At 63.2% G+C, this 22,815-nt stretch overlaps 2 protein-coding genes across 2 annotated transcripts; one reads left to right on the top strand and one right to left on the bottom strand.

Annotated features, from left to right (window-relative positions):
- Positions 1-39: 39 nt before the first annotated feature.
- Positions 40-1,538, top strand: CSF3 (colony stimulating factor 3). Its single transcript, XM_042836896.1, has 5 exons — positions 40-293; positions 468-631; positions 921-1,028; positions 1,123-1,269; positions 1,351-1,538. Exons 1-5 carry the CDS (start codon positions 278-280, stop codon positions 1,519-1,521), a joined length of 606 nt encoding a protein of 201 aa, XP_042692830.1. The 5' UTR covers positions 40-277; the 3' UTR covers positions 1,522-1,538.
- Positions 1,539-3,814: 2,276 nt separating this feature from the next.
- Positions 3,815-19,383, bottom strand: MED24 (mediator complex subunit 24). The gene is made up of 25 exons (XM_042836897.1): positions 19,133-19,383; positions 17,464-17,546; positions 16,929-16,967; positions 15,955-16,028; positions 14,664-14,887; positions 14,028-14,139; positions 13,494-13,644; positions 13,301-13,414; positions 12,602-12,649; positions 12,302-12,384; positions 11,768-11,854; positions 11,378-11,489; positions 10,660-10,802; positions 10,073-10,110; positions 9,416-9,498; positions 8,315-8,493; positions 8,132-8,231; positions 7,666-7,841; positions 7,331-7,595; positions 6,990-7,171; positions 6,772-6,865; positions 6,373-6,472; positions 4,629-4,706; positions 4,337-4,485; positions 3,815-4,193 (listed from the first exon to the last, which is right to left on the bottom strand). The coding sequence occupies exons 1-25, from the start codon at positions 19,260-19,262 to the stop codon at positions 4,077-4,079; spliced, it is 2,961 nt and encodes a 986-aa protein (XP_042692831.1). The 5' UTR covers positions 19,263-19,383; the 3' UTR covers positions 3,815-4,076.
- Positions 19,384-22,815: the final 3,432 nt, after the last annotated feature.

Below are 22,815 nucleotides of genomic sequence, written 5' to 3'. Positions count from 1 at the left end.
CGGCGCTGCCCACTGCCAGCATTCAGCTGGGCACCGCTGTGCTTCGGTGGCACCGCAGCGCCAGGAAAGCCCCACAGCAGCGCAGCACAGGAGCACCCAGCGCCCGGGATTTGCATGCTGGTGATTAAGACAATGAGGCAATCAGCACTGTTGCCACATCAGTGTGAATCCCCACAGCCCTCTATAAAATGCCCCGATCGATGAGGGCGCGCAGAGCGGGGCAGGGCGCTGTGCCGGGCCGGGCTGTGCTGCAGGAGGAGACACAGAGCCAGACACCATGTGCTGCCTCACCCGTGAGTACTGCAGACCCATGGGTGGCACCGGGGGGCACGTGGGGCTGCGGCCCTTCCGCCCTCCCAGCATCTCCTCCATCCCCTCCTGTGCTCCTTTGGGCTCCCATCCCCGATGGGGTCCCCAGAGCATCGTTGGGGCGACCCGGTGTCAGCGTGTGACCCGCTGTCCTGCAGATGTGCTGGCGCTGGCGCTGGTGCTGGGCGCTTCGTGGCAGGCGCTGCATGGAGCTCCGCTGGCCGAGCTCTCGGGGGACCACGACTTCCAGCTCTTCCTGCACAAGAACCTGGAGTTCACCCGCAAGATCAGGGGGGACGTGGCTGCACTGCAGCGCGCGGTGGTGAGTGCCCCATTAATGTGACCTCCACCCCCCAGCCTTATCGGCACTGCGGGGCTGTGGCCGGCAGCCTCCCTGCGCCCCATCCATCCCTGGGCTGCTCCGTCCTCCCCACCTTGTGCTCCATCCCTGCTCCATGCAGTGAGCGGGGGGTCGCCGTCCTGTGCTCATGCAGACAGTGTGTGGGGGGTGAGGGGGGGGGTCCCGCATCCCCTGGGGGTATCGTGGCACCCAGGCCGTCTCATGGGGCTTCACGAGCTCTGCAGCCCTGACCCCGCGCCCTCGCCCGCAGTGTGACACCTTCCAGCTGTGCACGGAGGAAGAGCTGCAGCTGGTGCAGCCGGAGCCTCCCCTCACGCAGGCACCGCTGGATCAGTGCCACAAGCGCGGCTTCCAGGCGGTGAGTGCCAGCCAGCACCCGTGGCACGAGCTGCCCGGCCTCAGCCCGGCCGGGGGTCCGAGCACCAACCCCCCCCGCTGCCTTTCCCCCGCAGGAGGCGTGCTTCAGCCAGATCCGCGCCGGGCTGCACGCGTACCAGGGCTCGCTGGGAGCCGTCCTGCAGCTGCTGCCCGAACACACGGCGCTGGTGGAGACGCTGCAGTTGGACGCCGCCAACCTCTCCACCAACATCCAGCAGCAGGTGAGCAGGGGCGGCACGCGGGGACGCGGGGAGGTGGGGGCGGCCCGGACCCCTCGGTGACACCGCCGCTCCGTGCCGCAGATGGAGGACCTGGGCCTGGACACGGTGACGCTCCCGGCCGAGCACCGCAGCCCCCCGCCCGCTTTCTCCACCGACTTCCAGCGGCAGGTCGGAGGATTCTTCATCCTGGCCAACTTCCAGCGCTTCCTGGAGACGGCGTACCGAGCGCTGCGGCACCTCGCCCGCCTCTGACGCCCGCCGCTGCCCCAAAGCCCCCCCCCCCCCCAGCTTATTTAATATTTATGCCTATTTAATATTTATCCGGCCGGGGGGCCCCGCTGCCCCCCAGCCCCCACGCAGGGTGCCGGCCCTGCGCTGCCGTCCGTGCACGGGTCTCTGTGCGGCACCACCCATGTTTAATATTTAAACACAAGCGTATCTCTGCTACGAGGTTTGTGCCAGTGTCCCCGCGGGGAGCCTTCATCCGCTCCGAGGATGCTGGAGCAGCACCGTGTGGGTGCGGGGATGGAGCTGCGGCGCCGCCGCTGCCGGCTCGTTTCTGGGAGCCGTTGGATAAGCAGGGAGGGCAGCGCAGCCCGGGCCGGGGTCCCGCAGTCGGGGCTGAGGCTCCGCTCCGCCCGCCCCGAGCTCCTATTTACGGCAGCGTAACTTCTTTGTGCCCCCGCACCCACGTTTGTATCTCAGAATCTCACCGCTGCTCCGATCCTCCGAGCGGCGTTTTGTACTGTATTTATTCCTGCAGCTGGGTCAGCCCCAGAGCAGCGTGTGCTGTTTTTTATACATGTCACAACGATGGAAATAAACTCTATTTTGGCTCCAACATCTGCGCTGCGTGCACCTCCACGAGATGAAGCTGTCCGGGGAGGGGGGGAAAGGAAGGGGGGCTGCTGCTCCGGGACCCCCGGATGCTACAGAGCCTCCGAGAGCAGCGGGGACGGGGATGTGGGGACGCCAACACAGAGGGCTGCGCCCAGATCTCCATGTGGCAACGGGGAGGGGACGCGTGGGGCGCAGGATGTGAACCGGGGGCCGTTTCCTCTCCCCATCCTGTGGCGCTGCGTGGGCAGAAAGTTCTTAGAAAGCACCGCAGATGTGCGCTGCGTCCGGGCAGCAGCAGTGCTGGTGGTGCCGGTGGCATTGGAGGTGGTGGCGGTGGTGGCACTGCCCCAAACCCTCTCCGCAGACCCCGGGCGGTGGCGGTGCGGAGCTTCAGCCGTTCCCCTTTCTCTGCCCCCACGAGGCGTTCGCCCCACGAGAGATGGGAGCCGAGCAGCCACGGGGGCGCGCTGAGGGCACGCAGCGGGGCCGGGAGAGCCCCGCACGGCCGTCCCCGGCCGCTCCCCGATGCCACGCGGCTGCCGCCTCGCCCCGGGCCGTCCCCGCGTCCCCAAACGCTGCGGCATCCGCTGCCTCGCGCCCGTCCCGTGCTCACATCCTGTGACCGCCGCCGTCCCCGCACCGCGGCTGAGCTGCGGGTCCCGAGGGGTCCCGTCCCACCCCGCACCCCCCAAACCTCCCGGCACGGAGGCGGCTCGCGCTGTGCCCCGCCAGCTCCCAGCCGACGGCAGCAGCGCTCCTTCCTGCCCCCTTATCAGCGCTTACAGGAAACCCCTTCTCCCGGCTCCAACCCTTTCCTGGAAGGTGAAGCGCTGGGAAGGGCCAAAGCTGCGCACAGGGCTGCAAATATTGACAGAGCGAGGGAGCAGCTGCTCTTTGCTCCGTGTTAACGGTAAAGAGGTGTGCGGCCGGTCAGTGCCAGCGTGCCGAGGACCGGGGGCTGTGAACCCCATCGCGGGGCTCAGAGCAGAGCTGCCCAAGGAAGGCAGGTGCCTCCCCCAGCCCGGGCGCCGCCCTCCTTTGCTGCGAGCCAAGCAGAAAGCACAGCCCAAAGGATGGGAGGCCGGGTGCCCCTGGCACCCCCTCGGGGATGGGGTTTGGTGACGCTCAGCAGGGCAGCTGACCGCTGCTCTGTTACTCACTGCAGGCTGGGCGCTGCGCTCACAGGGCGAACTCACACGGAGGAATTTCCAACAGGAATGTGCTTGCAGCTGACAGCGAGGCAGGAAAGCATCCCCGCTCCACCCCGAGAGCAGCACACAGCACCTCGTGCCGGGCTGCAGCCGCCCACCACCACCCCAGGCCAAAGCAGGGCTGGGGCCGAACCCCACGGCGCCGCTCCCCCATCCCACTGGGGCTGCGATGCCATCGGCAGCACGGGGGGAACACGGGGCAGGGAAAGCAGCACGGCAGCCCCGGCCACAGCCGAGGCTCTGGGAGCAGCCAGGATCCCTGTGAATCAGCCCATAGCAGCACCGTTAGGTTCTGTGATTCACCTGCATCCTCCTCCAGCCCCCGCCGCGGGCAGAGCGGCGTTCGGCTCTGCATTAAGGACCGAGTGCCACATCCTCCCCTGCCCAGCGCAGCACTGCTGCTCACTGCCCTCCCCTGCCCCAGGGCAGGGCCGGCCCCAGCCTCTGCCTCAGCACCAGCTCAGAAAATCAAAGAAGAACGAGGCAACGCCAGATTCTACAAAAGGAACGAATGAATTAGAAAAACAACGAGCAGTGGGGTGGTCTCAGCCTCGGACAGCCCAGTGTGAGCCTGCCTCGGGGGCTGGGCACGGAGGGGAGCTGCTGCCAGCTCTGCCCTCACACGGGGCAGCATCAAACCAGGGTGATGGAGAGAGAGCTTCAGGGGTCCCAGCCCCAGTCTGGCACTCAGACTCCTGGAAGCCCCCCAGCAGCCACTCTGCACCTCTGTCCCACACAGCAGAGGCAGAGCCACGCTCACAGCGCAGCGATGGCTTTGGCAGCGACGCGGCGGCCCAGGGGCAGACCCAGATCCGTGATGGCCAGGACGATTTTGGGACTGGACATGGTGGAGACTTTCACCAGCTCTGAAACCTGGCAGAAGAGGAACAGAGCTGACACCTTGGGGTCGCAGAGCAAAGTGCAGAACTCAAAGCAGCTCCTCTGCACTCCCCCCACGTTCTCCCCATTCCCCAAGTGTCCCTGGCCCGCGGGGCAGAGCAGAGAGGAGGACTCACCATGGTGAAAGGCATGAACTGCAGGATGCTGCCGTGGCTGCCCTGCTCCAGGCAGTCCACGCACTCCTCCATGAACCACTGCACGAACTGCGTGTGAGTGCCAGCTGTCTTGGAGCCCAGGATGGAGGAGATGAGCAGGAAGAGGTTTGCTGTGTGGACAGGGAGCCGTCAGGGCAGGCGGGCTGCAGCAGCTGAAGGCACAGCTCTGCCTGCCCGCGTGGCTGGGCTGACCCCCATCCCCGTCAGCCCAGCTCACAGCCAGCCTTCAGCAGCAGGCTGCAGCCCCCCTTACCCAGCACTCTGTTCAGAGGGTCCCTCATGCTGACAGCGTGCAGCTGGGAGGCAGACAGGGAGCTGCTCATGGAGCGATCTGCCGGGGAAAAGAGCGCGTCAGGATGGGGCCGGGGGACGCTTGGAGCCCTCACTGCCCTGAGCCACGGGGGGCACCCAGCCCTCGGTGCCCCGCAGAGGAGCACAGCAGGGCTGACCCCAGCTGCCCATCCACGCACGTGTCCCTGGCACGACGGAGATGCGTCAGCACGCTCTGCTCTTGCACATTTCTTCCAAGTCTGACCAAGCCCAAAGACATTTCCAAGGCTGAGCGTGAGTGAGCGAGCGAGTGCCTCCCTGCTGGGCTGTCACAGCACGGTGACTCGGCCCTGACACCTCACGAGAGCACAGTAATGCAGTGTCACGACTGAGGAGCAAGCAGGGCTCAGCCTGGTGCACGGCCCGGACACATCCTGTGAGTGCTGCCAGCAGGGCGGGCCAGCCCAGATGTCCCACAGCTGCACAGCAGCACTCACAGCTTGCTCTCGGGTAGGACTGAGCTGTCAGAGCCACGGCGAAGCCAATGACAGGCAGCAAACAGGGGGCAGCCAAGGGGGGGATCTGTGTGGCCCCCACCCCGAGGTGCTGCTGGGTGCTGCTGCCCAGTGCTGCTCCTGGGCTGAGCCACGGGATGCAGCCGCTGCCGAAAATCAGCTCTCGTGTTGGGATGCTCTGGGGATGCTCATCAAGAAACAAAAGCCCTCCCCCACTTTTCTCATGGAATCACATGAGTTATGGGGCTGCTGCAGGAAGCAGGATTTCCACATCACGGCAGCAAACAGCCCAAAAAAAGTCCTGAGTGTCACTGGAAAGAGGTGGAACCGCACCAAGAGTTAAATAAAGATATCGAAACAAAGGGAAAAGCCCGCATTTCAACAGTGATGAAACCAAGACAAACCACAGGTTATTGTTGTGTTGGAAAAATGGCAAATAAAGGAGTTGGGGTGAGGCAGTCAGGACACAAGAATGACCAAGGAGAGCCCTGAGTCACTGCTGGGAGCACAGACACACGTGGGATGGGGGCTGGAGGGCATGGGGGCCCACAGCACGTCCTGCCGGGGCTGTTGCAACCTGCAGCTCAGGGATGCGGAGATGCAACCATGAGGACTCATCAGCTCTGCTGGCTGCATTATTAATAGAGGTGGAATTTGAGGATTTGGCCACAGCCATCACAGACGTCACCTCCTCGCTGGGCTGGGGACATCAGGTCTCCGATCCCACAGAGATCGACTCCAACTAAACCTCCCTGGGCCTTTCATGCCTGTGGCACTGGGTCAGGTGGCACCGAGGGAAGGTGGCACCTCATCCTAGCTTGCTCTGATCACAGAATTCAAAAGCATGACCTTCTGGAGCAAAAGCTCCACAGGAACTCGGCAAAACGCATCTGAATGCTCCACGTCGTTTCAAAATGCCCCACTGTTGTTTGGTGCTGCTGCAGATCCATCCTGACAGCCCAGCGACCCCCTGCACGCTGCTGCTGACCCCAAGCCTGCAGGCAGGCAGGCGGCACACGTGACAACGGTGCAAGGGTTGGAAAGGTGTAACTGTGCAGGGGGGAGCAGAGCCCCCCCCGCTGCCTCCCAGAGCATTTGGCCAGCTTGGGAAGGAAGTGTTGTCGTGCCAAAGCACGTTTCTCACCCAGGAGGGAGCAGCGAGGCAGGCCGGCGCCGTCCCTGGGTGACGCCCCCCCCCCCCCCTGCACTTACTGGGGCTGGAGAGGATGTTGGCATCTTCCTCATTGGAGCTGAGCAGGCGCATGAGCTTGGAGGGCCGCGTGTCGTCCAGTGGGAACAGGCTGATGTAGTCCTGGGGGGCAGAGGGGGGTCAACCCCACCAGCCTCTCTCCGTGGGGGACCCCAGCCCCCTCCCCAGGGCCGACAGCCACCCAGCTGGGCTCTGCACAGCTCTGGAATCACAGCTCTCGGTTCACCCACAGTGACACAGTGACACAGACGAGAGACCAAACCTCAGACAGTTCAGTGAACCTGGGTGGTGAACCCCACCTCAGCGACCCCCTTCACCTCCTGCAACCACGGCCTTCCAGCAAGATCCCATTCCCACGGGCACAGAGCTCCCAACCAAATCCAGCTCCGTGCCAGACACACCTCAATGTCCTCTCGGTGCCTCTTCTTCTGCCTGGCAGATGCCTGGCCCTTGTTGTGGGAGGAGTAGGAGCTCAGGGCACACCAGACAGAGAGCCTGGGGATGGAGCAGGGCAGAGGTGTGAGCTCACCTGGACGGCGGTGAGAGCCCACAGCTCCTGCCAGGGCTTTGCTGGCTCAGACCTCCCCGCCCCAAGGTGTCCAGAGAACTGGGGGCTTACTTAGCCAGAGCCTTCCCCGGAGGGTCCATAAGGGTGTGCCACTTGGAGGAATCGGTGAGCAGGTTGGGCAGGATGTGGCCCAGCAGGGTCAGCGTCAGCTGCTGCATGTCCAGGCAGAAGATGGCATAGAGCAGCTCCACGGCTCGCAGCGTGTGCTCCTTCCGCGTCTCCTTCAGCAGCTCCTGCGAGGCACAGGGCAGAGCTGAGGAGGAGAAGGGCACGGCAGGACCTGCCCCGCTCAGCCCTCGCACCCAGGACAACCACCACAGCCGGCCCTGCCACCAGAGCCCAGGCCTGAGCCGGCCTGGAAGCGGTGACCGCCTCCCTGCTCCACTTTGTACCTTGACCAGGTTGTTGCAGAACCAGTAGACCCCTCCCATGTGCAGCAGGGTGTCGAAGATGTGGATGGAGCGGCTGTCGACCCAGCCCTTCTCCAGCACCTTGGTGAACACGCTCGTCAGCACCTCCTTGATGGGCTTCTTGGGGGGCAGCAGGTTCCAGTAGGGGATGGTGTCCATGCCCGTGGATGGGAACTTGATCTGCGTGGCCGTCTGCTGCAGGACATCCGCACACATGTGCTCCAGGATGGAACTCATGATCACCACGCTGCGGCACAGGGACACAGGTCAGGAAAGAAGCGGGCAGGGAAGGGAAGAACCAGGCGGAGGGGGCTCACCGCTCGTTGTAGAACTGCAGCGTGTTGTCGCCGTACAGCGGGGTGGCCAACTGCCGGATCATCTGCAGCGACTTCTCCCGCTCATCCAAGCCCAGCATGCGGACGTGGGCCACCAGCCAGGCCACGGCGCACACCGCCATGCTGCACACCTTGCCCTTGATGTTGTCTGTGATTTTCTAGAGATGAGAGCGGATGTGGATGAGCACTGACACGTGCAGGGGCACAGGCTCCAGCCCAGCAGCAGCTCCTAGGCTCTGCCCCACACTTCTCCGTGCCTGTCAAGCCCACAATCACCAATGGGGCAGCATTGGTGGAGCCACATTAGCTCTACATGCAAGTAGCCAGGGAGCTCTGCATTGGCTGCAGCAGCATCTGGAGAAGGAGGGTGGGGGTCCTGCCTTCTCACTGCTCAGCCCTTCCTTACGGCACGGTGCAGCGCTGGCCCCACTCTGCCCTGCAGACCCACCTGGATGGACTCAAAGGTGAGCACGCTGTTCTCCCAGGCATTGAGGATCTCCAGGATGGCAGCCGAGATGCTCAGACACACCTCGTGCCAATTGATCTGCCTATCAGAGGAGAGACAGGGGTCAGGCACTCGCTCAGAGCTGCTCTCCTCCCTCCATCTCTCCCGGCTGGGCTGAGCTCTTACACCAGCTTCATCTCTGAGGAGTTGTTGAGGAGGGCGACGAGGGATTCCACCTTGGTGGAGTCAGGGCGGAAGCAGGGATGGTCGGGGTTGAGGATCTTGCCCTCCTCGGGCATGCAGGTCAGCATCCAGGTCTCAAAGAAGGGCACCTCGTCTGCCGGCCTCGACTCTGACAGGATCACCTGGAATGGAACCGGCTCTGGGTCCCCCCATAACCTGCCTGGGGACCCCTGCCCTGGAGAGAACAGCCGGGGCCAGCACTGCTCTCAGGGGGCCACTCGGCCCCCAGGCTGCTCTCAGGCTCCCCCCACGGCTCTGCGGGGCCGGGGCACGCAGCCCAGCTGGCAGCCAGCTGCAAGGGCTCCCGGGGGGAACACAAGCTGGGAATCCCGCACGCTGCTTCCTCCTTTCAGCCCTGCGGCACCCGAGGGACGCTATTTTTGACAGAAGTGTTGCACATCTGTTCAGCAGCAGCTGGTCAGAAAAAGTTGCTCTGGGCTCAGACCTCATCGGAGAGCCCCGGGCTGCCGCCAGCCAGGACTCCCCCTCTCCGCTCCCTGGGCAGCCCCCCACCCAAGTTTTTCACTCCCTCTCCACGTCTGCAGTGTTTCGGTATCATTTTACCTCCTGACACGCACACATGTTGAAACGTGGAAAATTTTCATGTAACCCAAGTGCCTCTTCCTGAGCAGGGCTGCAAGTTCCTCATCTGCCAGAGGAGGGCTGACATCCACCAGCCCTCCCCAACCAGCCAGAGCCAAACTGTGCCGTGCTGGAGGAGCAAGGCTGGGAAAAGTGCTGGGAGATGAGAGCCAGCCTGGAGAGGGTGAGGCGGTGGCAATAGCACAGCATGGAGAAGAGGGGCACAAAAAGCCCCTGGGAACGCTGTGGCCACTCTGGCTCCATCGCTTTGCACCAGGCAAAACACGCTGGGCACCTCACCCACAGCAGGGTGCTGCTGGAGGGGCGGCTGTGGGCGGTGAGGACAGTGACAAGGCAGCGGTGACAGCAGCACGGCCGCTAGAGGAGGCTGGCAGACTTCAGCACAAGGGCTGCTGCTCTCACAAGGTCAGAACCCAATGGCTGCCTTCCAGAACCGCTTACCTCCGAGCCGTAGGTCTGGGCCACATGGCACAGCATGAGGAATGAGATGTCGAAGAGAAGGGCCCGAACCGGGGCGGACTTGGCTGGGAAGAACAGACAGATCTCAGGGAACTTAAACCACAGAGGGAGGCAGGAGCCCTGTCAGCTTGGGGGTTGAGTCCCTGCCTCCTCTAAGGTGCTTTTCTGATGCCCCAGTGTTTGAGTGTGAATGAGGGCTCTAAAGAACCAAGTGCCTCCCTCACCCCTGTCTGTCCCAGCTCGAGCTCCCAGAGAGGCTTTGACCTCTATCTGGCAGCCCCAGTTCAACCCTGGGCTCTCCCGGTGCCGCAGAAGGTCAGAGCACTCAACATGTTTAATCACACGTAAAAGCAGTCAGAGTCCTTATCTCAGGCTGCGTGCTGACACATCACCCCTTCCAGGGAAGGAGCTGGGGCAGGGCCGGCCCCAAGGGGCCCCAAGGGCAGGGAAGGGGAGAAGGGAGCTCAGGATGGACACCCGTGTGCCATGGGTGAGAACTGGGGACCCCCAGGATCCCAGATCCCTGCCGGCACCTGGCCATGCCTGGCACAGCTCGGCCCGACCCCTGCTTAACCCAGCACGTGGCAGCAGGGGAAGCACAGCTCGAGCCACCCCACGCACGGATGCGCACGCACTTACAGTTTTCTGTACTGATGTGCTTGGTGAATTCATTCAGCCTAGAGGGGGCAGAGAGAGCTGCAGTGAAGCGTTATCATCAGACAAAGCAGCCCTCCTCCCACCAGAGATGGGAACAGAGCTGCCCCTGCCCGCAGCAGCACAGAGCCCGGACGCGACGCCACGCTCCCAGCTGGGCCGGTGTGCCTCACGCTGCCCCAGGCCCTGCCATGTGAGGAGGGCATCACAGCCCCACGCGTGCTGTGCGTGTGCTCTAACCAGGACACAGATGCCTGGGGAACAAAGGCGTGCACACAGCAGCGCCTCGGAGCCGGGGCTGTGCTGGTGCTTTCAGCCCTAACACAGCTGAAACGGATTCGACTTGGATGCTGCACCCCTTTCACAAAGAAGCAAAGGAGGTGGGATGCTCTGGGGTTCAGACCCCAAGGTCCCAGCCCTCTCCAGAGCCCTGCTGGTGCTGCACAGACCACAGGCCAGAGCCAGACCCAGCTCTGAATGTGGTGGGAGCACGGGCTCAGGAAGGAGAAAGAGAGCAGGGAGGCTGCCAGCTCACCCAGCCCCACTAGCACATATTCCAGGTGGGCACCCACTTGATGAACTTCCAAGCAAAGGATTTGAGCTTGCCAGTCGCTGCTGCTGCTGCCAACAGCAGGTCCAAGCTCTTCCCAGACAGCATGTGACCCAGGACCCCCAGCAGGCCCTCGGGGGATTTGGAGTGATCTGCATCCATAGTCTACAAAAGGAAAAAAAAAAAAAAAGAAAAAAGAAAGAAGTCACGGGGAAAGCATGTTACAGAGCAGCAATAAAACTCCAGCCACAGAAGCAGAGCTGATCAGCTGCCAGAGTCATCCCACAGGGCCTCTGTCTGCAGGGACCTGCAGGGCTTAGATGGAAGGGGAGGGACCCCCGGAGTCCCAGGCTCTGCAGAAAGGAAAGCTGCAACATGCTGGGGCAGCACAACCAGAAGAGAAATGTCTGCACCAGAAGAGCAGCAGGAGAGACACAGGGAGGAGGAGGTGCTGGGAATGGGGGAGATGCACGGTGGGGAGGATGGGCAGAGCAGGCTGGGCTCACTGCTGGCACCGACAATGCATTGAGCTGCCTGACAGCTCCACCAGCTTCCTGGGAAGGAGGAGGGGAGTCCTGAGCTCCACAGCAGAGACTGCAACAAGGCTGGAGGCAATTCCTCCATCTCAGCACAGGGTGGGAGAAGGCATCTCCTGAGCACCCTGGTGAGCCCAGTGCTCCTGGAAGCCAGCTGAGGCGTGGAGATCGGACTCCCCAGCACTGCAATAGGAGGGGACTCACCTTCAGGATGTTGGTGACAGTGGGCTCGGCCCTCAGGATGAGCCTGGGGTTTGGCTGGATGTTGGCATTCTCTGCTGATTGCAACTGCGGAGCATCTTCCCTGTCTGCTTTGCTGGTGATCCACAAAGAGAGGCTCTTGAGTAGGAATTTTGTCACTCTACCCCTCTCTCCTCAAGACTCAGCCCCCCACCACCTCCAAGGGAGGGCACAGCTCTGAGAGGACAGGCTCTGCCCTGCTCTAGCACCAAAAGCAAAGCTTCATCCCCTCCTGGCCAGGATGCCCCAGCTGCAGGACAGACAGCAGCACCACAGCTGCTTCATACTCCCTCAAGGGCAGTGAGACAAGGTGCCCCAACCTCTCTGGGCTACCAGGCTCCACCAGGGCCGTACCGTTTATCAGTCAGGTTGGTCATGTTGGCTTCTGAGAGCAGCCCCTGTTTGCTGCACTCCTGCAGGAGCAGACTCATGCAGTTGCAGCTGAAAGAGGGAGAGCAGAGCATTAGCCCCAGGAACAGCCTCCCTGCTGTCTGAGCAGCGGGTGCAGACCTCCCCCCACAGACCAGCAGAGCCATGCGACCATTTGCAGACTGGGACTCAAGCAGTCAGGACTCCTGAGCCGCCTGTCTGCCTCCATTCCCCCACTCTGAGGGGGATGCAGGGCCAGAAGCGGCTCCAGACATCACAAAGCATCACCAACATACGGATCAGCTGTCAGACACTCACTGCCTTGCTCATTTGGCAGCGCCAGCGCCTCAGGAAGAAGGAACCAGATCAGAAATCAGTGCTTCCCTTCATACCACAAAAAGCTCAGCACACAGCTGCCCCAGCACTGCAGCTCCCCATGGAGATGCTGGGGGCAGCAGGGCACAGACCAGCCGCAGGCTCGTGGTGCTGCAGGTGAGTCCTGGGCACACGAGCACTCACTTGCATCGTTGATCTGCTTTGTCAAGCAGAGGGGTCAGCTTCAGCAGGAACTCGAAGGCACAGTTCACATCCTCTGTGAAATCCTGCCACGCACAAAGGCGAGTGCTCAGCTTGCAGCAGCACAAACCCACCCGTCCCTCCCACACCATCTCCCCACTAGAGGAAGGCTGTCAGCACGCAGACTGCTTCCCACCCCAGCCACGCTTGCACAGCTCTGGCACCAGCACCGTCACAACAAGCACAGTCCACTTGCACACACGGTGCTGCAAACAGCTCCAAACTGCAGCCTGTGTGCCTCACCTTGTCCCCATGGGGATAGTTCTTGAGTTCAACCAGGACCTGAGGGATCTGAAAGACAGGGGGCATGTGGACATGACTGAGAGGCAGAGCCAGCGCTGCTGTCAGCACCTCCCAGCAGCACAGGCAGCAGAAGATTGAGCAAAACCCGCCTGCAAGGAGCAGCTGCTCTGCTAGCCCAGCTGAAGGATTTCTGGAGCAGCATTTGCACCCTGGGGACTGTCCTCCCAGCTCCCCTCTGCAGAGCCCTTCCACCATCACAAGGAGCAGCAGGGCACGGCCAGGCAGGGGACTATGGCTGCAGAGCCCAGCACAGGCCAGAGCACGTCAGGCCTGAAATTACACATAAATCCTTCTTGTCTGGCACAAAGACAAGAGGCAAGGCAGACTGCTGCGGGGCTGCCCACCACCGAGCTGTGGGAGTGCCAGCCCACAGACTGCTTTGGCATCCTTCAAAGGCCACCATTTCCCCCCACAACTTCCTAGACAAACAAAACAAAGTGGGGCTGGGCTGAAAAGATGCCCCAGACAGCAAAGCGTGTTGCAGGAGGGCTGCCTGTGGGCTCAGCCATCTTGCATGCAGTCCAGACAGGATGCGATTGTACCACTGCTCAGCCAGGCTTTGGTGCTCAGCAGGGGCCAAACATGCAGGGAAAGGTACAGGGCTCAGAGTGCTGTGCTCACTGTGGAGCTAGGGCCTACCTTCAGGAAGGTAAAGGCTGTCCACTTCAGCTCCTCTGTGCCCTCTGGGGACTCGATGAGGCCCACAAAACATGCCTTCCAGATCTCCAGCATGAAGAGCGGGGAGGGGATGCGCTGCAGGGCACAGACAGGACCCTCCAGTACCCAATAACAAATGCCCCCAGCCAACCAGGATAAGACACCACTTTTGTACCTGCATCCTCTTCACCATCATCAGCTGCTCCACCAGAGGCTGGATCTCTCCTGTGAGGTTCATGGTCCCCTCCAGCAGCACCACAGCGTGCACAGTGGGGAAGCCAGTCTTGTTCAGCTGCTCAGAGCGAACTGATAGCATGGTGGGGATGCTGGATGAGAGACAACAGCCCCAGGTCACTGGAGTCTTGCAGGGATGATCCTTGCTCCCTCTGTCCCACCCTCCCTTTCCAGCAGCACTGCCTTTGGGCACAGCCAAGTCCCCAAATCTCAGCCCAGGCCCCGGCACAAGCACTGGAGCAGCTGAGGGATGGCAAGCAGCCCAAGTTGAGAGCCCTCTGCAGCAGGTAGCAGCAGTCCCTAACACATCCCTCAGTTCAGGGCTTCTTGCTGGCCCCAATCCACCGCCAGCACAGGACTCTGAGCTGGGAAGGGACAGGAAAGCAGGGAGCCAACGAGGAAGGAGGCAGGATGCTCTGTCTTCCCAAGGAGGGCTCAGACCCATTTCACTCTCTGAACCCCTGCCAGCAGCTACCTCTTGATGAGGGAGATGCACTCATCAGCCTGGCTTCGCAGCGTGGAGTTGCTGAGGCCATTCAGACTTTCCTCTAGCTTGAGGAGGGATTGCTCCACGGTGTTCCAGGAGGCTGGGAAAGGAGGGCAGGTGTTCAGTGGAGCAGGACAGCGACAGGATGAGAAGCCAGCAGGTTGGCTCTAATGCTCACAGCAAAGCAGAGGGACTGCTGAGTCTGGGGGCTCTCTGCCGAGCAGGAGTCAGAGCACCTCTGCAAACCCAAGCTGAGGATCTGCACGCCAGCCAGCAGCTCCCTGGCACGGCCTCTTGGCCAGGGGACCAAGCGGAGGTGCAGGGCCGTGCCAGGCAGGCTGGTGGAGCGCAGGACCCGCCGCACACCCGGGAAGAGCTCACACAGCCTTCACATTAATTCTGTTCCTCTTCCCAAGGGCAGCGTGGAGGGGAGGGGGCAGAGGGTGGCACGGAGCCAAGGAGGAGACAGTTACAGCAACAGGGATGGAAGATGGATGGGCTCGGAGCCACAGGGACAATGCGGCAGGAGCTGGGCTGGGGGAAGGGAAGGTGGCAAGGACAGCACCCCGAGGCCAGCAGCAGCCAGGAGCAGAGCACGGCCACCGGGCCCAGGGAGCGACGTACAGGTCTCCTCCAGCTGGGCAATGTGGATCAGGGCACGGTTCTTGGTGCTGCCCAGCATTTTCTCCAGCCGCTCCAGGCACATCTTCATCTGGCCCTCTGCTGCCACCTGCTCCAGCATCTCCTTCACCTTCTCAGCATAGAAGGCCGCGCAGCGCAGGAGCCAGTTCAGGGCGCTCATCAGCGCCCGGCACAAACCGATGCACTCCTCTGCTCTGCCGTGGCAGCTGCAAGGAGAGAGAAACACAACCGTGGGCCAAGCTACGCCCCTGTGGAGACCAAGGCTCGGCAGTGGGGCAGCCTGAGGAACCAGACTACATCTCTCACGCCCAGCCCAGCGTGCTCAGCTCCTGGCTCCTGCGCTGCAGCCCCCAGCCCACGAGCATCCCCCCGTGCCAGGGGAAATCAAGTGTACCCAGTGCAGGCTCCTCTCTGGCCGCTCAACTACAGGAAACTTTCCAAGCCTCTAATCAAATTATCTTGCTAAGAAAGGCTCAGCACTGATCAATGTGTTCCAAGAGGTGAACGCTTTCCCCTCCTGATGCACAAATCATCGGGGCCAGAAGTTTTGATCAAATTAAGCGGAGGATCAGATTAGGCAGGAACTGGATTAAGTCACCAGCTCTGCAGTTGGCCAGCAACAGCTCCCTGTCAACATCTGCGACTGATGCACATTCATTGCTGCTGCTTCGCTCCGTGTAATTGAAGAGCTGCTACCTTTAGCCCTGTTTATCCTCCCATTCACCCACACCGCCTGCCTCTTCGCAGCAGCCTCCCAGCAGAGGCTGTCAGGGGTTAACAGGAAGATTTCTCAGCTTTCTATAAAAGTTTTTGTGGCCTGAATTGTCTCCCCTGGGTCCTGCGACACCAGCGGAAGAGCATGGAGCAAAACAAGGCAGCTGCATGAAGCGCCTGGGGCAGCGCAGGCAGAACCACGAGCACTGGCAGCCAGGGATGTGCAGCCAGAGCCCTGGGAAGCCACAGAGGCCACATGAGAAATAAAACGTAGAGGGAACAGAAGCCCTCAGGCTTTGGGACTTACACCAACCCGAGCTGAGCAGCACTATCGTGGACAAGGTCATAGCCCAAAATAGGTGGGGTTCTCACAGCTTCCCACAAAGCCGGTGGGGTTCCAGGCTCCCCCTGCTCTGCCCATGCTGACATCTCAGCCTAGAGCAGCTCAGGAGGAAAGCTGGGATGGGGAACGGCCTCCCTCTGCCAGAGCAGGGACCACGCAACGGGGCGAGTGCCAGAGCCTGTGGGAGCTGCAGGCTGCGGAAGGGCTGCGTCGTACCTGAGGCGGTCGCAAAACATGTCCATGATCTCCAGCAGCGACTGCACGCACAGATCCCGGGAGAAGTCATCAAACTACAGCAGAACAAAGAAGGATTTCAAACAGGGCTGCCAAGCTCCAAAAAACAACAGTGGGGCACTCGCCCCGGCAGCCACCCAGCAGTCAGATGAACAGAACTGGGTCAGGGCTGTCCTTCAGCTGGGTCGCGCCCTCCCAGGGCAGCGGGAAGCCAAGGCGCCACGGCAGTGGGGCTGAGGCCGCGTTTCTGAGCGGCCCCTCTGAGATGCAGCGGGGGTTGGAGCTCCGTTTGCAGCCCCCCCCGCTCCTCACGGGCTGCACTGACACGACGGCGGCTCGGCGCCAGCCCACGTCCCCACCTCCAGCTCGGTGGGGCTGGCAGCGAGCACCGACAGCTCGACCGGCCACGGGGACGGCAGCAGCGCCACCACCGCCTGCTCGGCCGAGCAGATGGGGCCACCCCACTGAGCAGGAGCTGGCCTGCGGGCCTGCACTGAGCCCACGCTGCTCTGAAGGAGGAAACCGCGGCTGTCAAGGTCAGCGCTTCTCCACCAGCCTCACCACAATGGGCAGCAAAGGAGAGCACGGCCCTACGCCAGCTCTGCCGCCCCGCTGAGGGGTCGAGCGTACCGAGGGGCTCAGCGTGCTCACGGCACGGCTCCGGGTGCTGGCAGCGTGGGGGGAGGCAGAGCAGGAGCCTGCCAGGCCCCACAGGGTGCAGGGACGCAGTTTCCACGTCCGCGGCACGTGGGACCGTGCCCAAAGCAGAGTGGGAGCTGCTGGTGGGTGTCCCCAGCGGGCTCGTGCCCTGCGCCGTGCCGTCTGCCCGCTGCTGACTCAGCACAGGATGTCATTTTACACTTGACCTATATTTGGTGAGAGCCGTGGGATGGGAAACGGATACGCGGATCGCAGGTAAAGAGAAAAGCCTCAGCCAGCAGCTGTCGGAGCCGTACCTTGCTGATGGCCATCAGCACTGTGGAATAAGACACCATCTACGAACAAAACACAAAACCAAAACAGCGGTGTTGGAAAAGAGCAGTGGGTGCTGCCTGCGAGCGCGGTGCTCACGGCCGAGGGGCAGCGAGGTCAGGGCACGGCCCCACAGCCTGTCACCACAGCCGGGCGCTGACCCGGCACAAATCCAAACAGACGTTTTGAGGTGACCGCCGATTTCTTTCGCACAAACTTTAGACAGCATCAAATGCTGCAGGAAGGAAGCACGGAGCTGCCAGGCAGAGCAGAAGCTCTCAGAGGATGAGGATTTCCACCCGGCGTGCAGCAGGCAGAGGCAATGTACAGAAACAACCCCGCCCCGGGCGCACGCTGAGCCCCCCACCCGTCTGAGCCGAGCACAACGCCTGCAAGGTGCAGACATTGGGGTGTCTGCCTGTCAGCTCTGCACCCTGGGCTCTTGGCTTGCTAATTGGGGCTGTGAGGCAACACCCAGCAGCACTGCAGTGTGGGGCACCGTGCAGGGAAAGCCATTACCTGGGAGCTGATAGCGTACTTCAGGTAGGACAAGATGAGTGGGTTCGGCGACGGCCCGATCATCGCCTGCTCGAGCAGAGCCTCTGCAAGCAAAGAGAGGCACCTGTGGCAGGCAGCACACAGCATGGGGACACGCAGTGCCCTTGTTTCTGCTCTCACCCACAGGCAAGATGGCAAAGACAAGTGGCGCCAAGTCCGACAGCTCCGCACAATGCTTCCCTGAAATCAACCCAAACCCCAACGTTTCTACTCCTCAACGGCAAAAGGTTGCAAATAATTCAGGCAGTACCGGCAGCCTCCTGCTCATTCACCTCTGCCCTGGGCCTGAAACCGCACCTGCTGCTCTCCAAGCATCCTCCCCTTCCTCCCACCTCCCACCCGGAGGCTCAGGCATCCACCAGCCTGCCATTTGTGCTCTGGTACCCGGGGCCGGACTGCGGGCACACGGCCGCTCTCGGTCAGGACGGTTCCTGTGCGTCTGGCACTCCCTGCTGCTGGCAGCCGGCCAGGGAGGCTGGAGGGGCTCTGCCCGCCCTATCTGCTCAGTCAAGCCTTTAATTGACCATTTGAACTAGTGCAGAGTGCAGGAACCACCTCCCAGAATCAGGCCCCGGGCTGTGGCACTGGCTGTAAGTAGGTCAGGGCACCCAGATGCAAGAGGGGCAGGCCAGCTCCCCGCAGCCAGCACGGAGCAGCAGCCGTCGGCAGATCCCAGCTGCGGGAGACACCTCGGAGCCCGGCAGAAGGCTGCGACCGCGGCCAAATGCATCTCAGCACGAGGACAGAAGGCTGACGGCAGCCTTCCCCTCCCATCTAATCAGGGAGCGTCAACACGAGCCAGCCACACGCTGTTACCCACTGCAGGCACGTCAGCATCAATTTGCTGGGCAGTGCCGTGATCCGGGTGGCTCGTGCCAGGTTTTCCTCCTTTGTGGTTGAAATCCGAAAGGCACGAGTTGGGGGGAGGATGAGCTGAGAGGGATGGCTTGGAGAGGTGCTCTGGATGCGACGGCTGCCCACCACCTGCCCCACATCCTGCAGCAAAGGGACCCAGCTCCATCCTCACCAAGCTGAGCCCTGGGCTGACAAGCCTTTCCTTGGTGGATGCACTGAGAGGCGACCAGGAGAAACCCGCCGCTACAGAAACTGTCAGCTCAGCATCCTAAGCCGGAACCCAGTAACAATTATACTGGTGGGTGGGTCAAAATAGGTGGGAAAGGCCACCGTGGCGTGAGCTCAGGGGATGAGAAGCACAGAGGTGCTTTTTCCCTTTAAATGCCCCACTGTGAGCCTCCAGCAGCACTTTGTGTTTGTATATCCCAGGCTTGCAAACACACGCTGCCTGCGCAGGAAAAAAGAAAACACAAAACCCAGCAGCACGTTTCTATAATTGCCATAAAGGCTGGCAAATCTTTAAAGCGCGTAACGCGGCGGGCACAGAGCTTGGCTGGGCTGCTGACAAACGGCCTTGAATGGGGCCGGGGAAAGAAAAGCTCACAAATGGGAGCAGGGAGCAGCCCTGGGGGCCTGGAGCAGTGCCTCCAACACGGCCCAGCACGAGGATGGGGTCCCACCCCCGGGCCACGCGCACCCAATGGTGTCCTCGGGGGCAACGGAGGCACACCACCAAGGCACGCCCCAGAGGCTGCGGCCCCCCCCGCCCCCGGACCTGCCAGGTTGAGGATGTCCCAGGTGGCTCCGCGGGGGAAGAAGCGCTTCATGTTGATGGCCCATTGGTAGTCGCTCCAGCGCTCCTTCCAGGCCTGCAGGATGGCCTGCTTCAGGTTCACCACCTTCATGGCTGCGCTCTGTGGGAACGGAGAGGCCTCGGGGCCGGGCCTCGGGGCGCACAGCGAGGGCCGGAGCCGGGAGATCGCTCCCCGTTCTCTCGGCTCCGCTCCCGGCCCTCAGGCCTCGTCCGCAGAGCTCCTCACCCGCCGGCTCCGCTCGCTCAGCGCCTGGACACCGCCATGTTGGCACCCGCCAGCAAGCCGCGCGCTGATTGGACGGCGGGGCGGCGCGGGGCTTGCTGGGAGATGTAGTTCACGGGGCCTGGTGGGGGGTGCGGAGAAACGCGCGGGGTGTGCGAACGTGGGGGTCTGCAAAATGAGTTGGTGCGAAATGGGTGGCAAAAGTGGAAGCTCACGGTAGGCAAACACTGTGTGCAAACGCATGGAGGCGCAAATGTGGGGATGTGCGAACATGGGAGAGTGCAAACTGCAAATGAGATTGCAAACAGAAGCTTGCATTTTTGAGCAGTGTGTGTGCAGATGAACAAGGACGCACATATAGGGTGTGCAGATGTGGAGCTGTGCAAACATGGGGGTGTGCAAACAGATAGCAAATGCCACTGATGGCAAATGTGGAATTTTAGAGCGCGGAAACACTGCATGCAAATGGGTGCACATGCACGGCGTGCAAATACAAGGCTATGCAAACATGGAGTGTGCAGAACCTCAGCAAGTGAGACTGCAGGTGTGCAAGCTTGTGGGTGTGCAAGCACAGCATGCAAAGGTGTGGGTGTGCACACGGTGTGCAAACACAGGGGTGCGCAGGTATGGATGTACAAAACCGGCTGTGCACCCCTGTGCAGGTGGGCACGCAGATGGGTGTGAGCACGCCTGGCTGTGTGCTTGTGCACGGATGCACACGCGTGTCTCTGCAGTCACACGCGTGTGGGCTCACAGATATGCAGGCAAAATCCCAGCAGGTTTCCCGCCACCATCGCCATGGCAACCAACAGATGGGGAGCGGGCGGGGGGCTGCAAACCGGGGGGGCAGCACCTCCAATCTGCTGCCACATGGCCCCAAATCCCAGCACGGTGCGAAGCCCCCCCAGGGCCATTGCCGCACGGCACCTCCTGCCCCCCGGCAGGCGGGGCCCCCCCCCCAGCCTCCTACCCCCCCCCCCCCGCTGTGCTCGGGGGTCTCCGCGGCCCCTTAATTCCCGTGTTAATCATTCATGGGGCCGGGGCGCGCGGGCGGCCGCAAATCCCCCATGGCCGCAGCCAGGATTAGCGGGTGAGCTGCGGCCCAGCCGGCGAGGGGCCCGCGGGGCTGGGGGGGGGCCCTATTCATGAGGACGGATTTCCTGTGCTGGGCACGGGGCTGGGGGGGTCCCGCAGCTGCCGAGGGGGAACCGGACACTGCAGGCTGCGGTGCCGGGGGGCTGAGCGGCAGCGTAGGCTTCATGGGGCTGTAGGCCTTGTGGGAGCAGGAGGTACGGTGAGACTCCCCCCCCAGAAGAAGTGACCCCTCCCCCCTATGAGGACGACCCCCCCCCCCCCTGTGCAGGGCTCGGGCGGGGGGGCGGGGGGGGGGCTGAGCCCCCCCCCGTGCTGGGGAAGGCGCCGGGGCCCAGGCCCGGCTCGGCGCTTGGCAGGGCGCCGCGCACAGCTGCCTGCAGCCGGGGGGGCCGGAAGGGGCTGGGGCCGTTCCCAGCAGGCTGAGGAGGGGGGGGGAGGCACTGAGGGGGAGGTGACCCCACCACCCCAACCCCTGTGCTGCTCCCCTCCCCCCCGTTCTGCTGTTTGATGGGTTGTAAAGCGTCACAAGGACGTCCCTGTGGGGACACCAGGTCCAGCGTTACCCCCACATCGGGGCGGCCGGGGGCTGCAGGGTCGGGCTGCTTCTGCCCCCCCCACATCCTGCAGGGTCCCTGTCCCACATGGGGGATGATGCAGGGATAAGGGATGAGGATGGACAGAGCCAGGCGCACCCCACGGGGGGGACGCAGGCGGCCCCCAGTCCTGCCTCAGTTTCCCCACCGCTCCCCCAGGGTGGGGGGCAGTGGCTCAGCCCGGCCCCGGCCTTATCGCAGACAGACGGCGGTGGCGGGGGGGCTGTGGGTGCGCTGTGTTTGCCGAGGATAAAGTGTACGGCACGGCACGGCGGGGCTGGGGGCACCGACACCCCTCCCTGCCACGCTGGCGGTCCAGCTGCAGGGAGGGAGGGGGGCAGGGGGGAATGGGAGGGAGCAGGGGGTATGCAGGGCTGTGGGGACAAGGAGGGGTCATGGGGTCATGGGGACTGCGTGAACCAGGGAGACACGGGGACCATGGGGACCGAGTGGGGACACAGAGCTATGGGGATCAGGGTGGCCGTGGGGAGAGAGGACATGGGGTGCTGGGGACCGTGGGGATCAGAGGAACGTGGAGCTGTGGGCAGCACTGCGGGGAACAGTGCTGGGGTGGGAATGGGAGGATCTATTTGTGGCTGTGCCAAAGGGACCCCATCCCCGGGCACTGCTGTCCCTTGGGTACCACTGTGCCATCGGTGCCACCAGCCCTCGGGTGCCACCATCCTCTGGGTGCCACTCTGTCCCCTTCACGTCCCCATCCTCTGGGTGCCAGTGTGGCTCAAGAGCCACCCTACCCTCCCCCTCCCTCCCCGAGTACCCGCAACCCCCGGGGGCTGCCGTGAGCTTCGTTGTCCCTGCCCCACCGGTGTTCCCATCCCCTGGGTGCCCCATCCAGCGGGGACCCTCTGCGTTGGGGAAGGGGGGTGGGGACACCCCGCCATGACAGCGGCCCTTTAAACCCGAGCACTATGGGAAATGTAGTCCGGGAGGGGGTGGGGGCAGAGCGCGGGGGCCGCTGGGAAAGAAGTGCGGTGGGACGGGAGGGTCGCGGGCTGCAGGTCCGGTGCCCCTCACTCCGTCCCCGGTGACCCCCATAGGGCCCGTGTGATTCCCCCCCCCCCGGACCCTGCGTTGTGGGGCAAGGCCGGATCTGCCCGGGGACACGACGGGTTTTGGGGGGTTGGCACAGCGGGCGCAGCTCCCGCATTACACCTGGGCAGCGTCCCCCGCCGGCCCGCACTGTCGCTCCGTCCCCACGGGCTCCTTCTCCAGCCGTGGGCAGTCCCCCATCCCCGCGGCACCGTCCCCGGCTCCCTGTGGCCGCCGTCCCCATCCCAGCACGGCGCCATCGCTGGGCCTCCGTCCCCCGCCGTCCTTCGTCGCCGTCCCCGATCTGGGTGGGCGCCGTCCCCCGCCCCGCTCGCGCGTTGCCCCATTCGCCGCCACCGCTCCCCGCCTGACGTCCCCACGGCCGGCGCCCCGCGGGCGCCGTCCCCGTCCCCCTCGACCTCCGTCCCCGTCCCCTCACCCGCCGCCCCTTCTCTGCTCCCCGCCCCCCGTGGGCCCCCATCCCCCATCCGTCGGGGCCCGGGGGAGCGGTGGGAGCGCGCAAAGAGCGCGCAGGGGCAGCGCGCAGAGAAGGCGCAAAGAACGCGCAAGGAGCGCGCAGAGGCGCGGCGGGGCTGCAGGGAGCGGCTGCGGCCGGCGGAGGGGGCTGCGGCCGCGGCGGAGCGGGCGGGCGGCGCGGCGGGGCCGGGGGAGGAGCCTGGAGG

Source organism: Centrocercus urophasianus, unplaced genomic scaffold, assembly GCF_019232065.1.
Source record: "Centrocercus urophasianus isolate 14NV4802_14NV808 unplaced genomic scaffold, USGS_Curo_1.0 seq_645, whole genome shotgun sequence".
NCBI lineage: Eukaryota > Metazoa > Chordata > Aves > Galliformes > Phasianidae > Centrocercus > Centrocercus urophasianus.
Note: the sequence above shows the minus strand (reverse complement) of the source record. Positions and strands in the feature narration are given on the sequence as shown.

What these genes read in the sequence shown, in the direction of transcription:
- MED24 (XM_042836897.1), bottom strand. Translation starts at nt 19,262, where the DNA reads ATGAAGGTGGTGAACCTGAAGCAGGCCATCCTGCAGGCCTGGAAGGAG. An exon ending in AGTACGCTATCAGCTCCCAG is followed by an intron (nt 16,968 to 17,463) that starts GTAATGGCTTTC and finishes TTTTGTTCGTAG; the next exon opens with ATGGTGTCTTATTCCACAGT. An exon ending in CAGCCTTTACCTTCCTGAAG is followed by an intron (nt 12,650 to 13,300) that starts GTAGGCCCTAGC and finishes CCTGTCTTTCAG; the next exon opens with ATCCCTCAGGTCCTGGTTGA.
- CSF3 (XM_042836896.1), top strand. An exon ending in CTGCACTGCAGCGCGCGGTG is followed by an intron (nt 632 to 920) that starts GTGAGTGCCCCA and finishes CCTCGCCCGCAG; the next exon opens with TGTGACACCTTCCAGCTGTG. An exon ending in ACAAGCGCGGCTTCCAGGCG is followed by an intron (nt 1,029 to 1,122) that starts GTGAGTGCCAGC and finishes TTTCCCCCGCAG; the next exon opens with GAGGCGTGCTTCAGCCAGAT.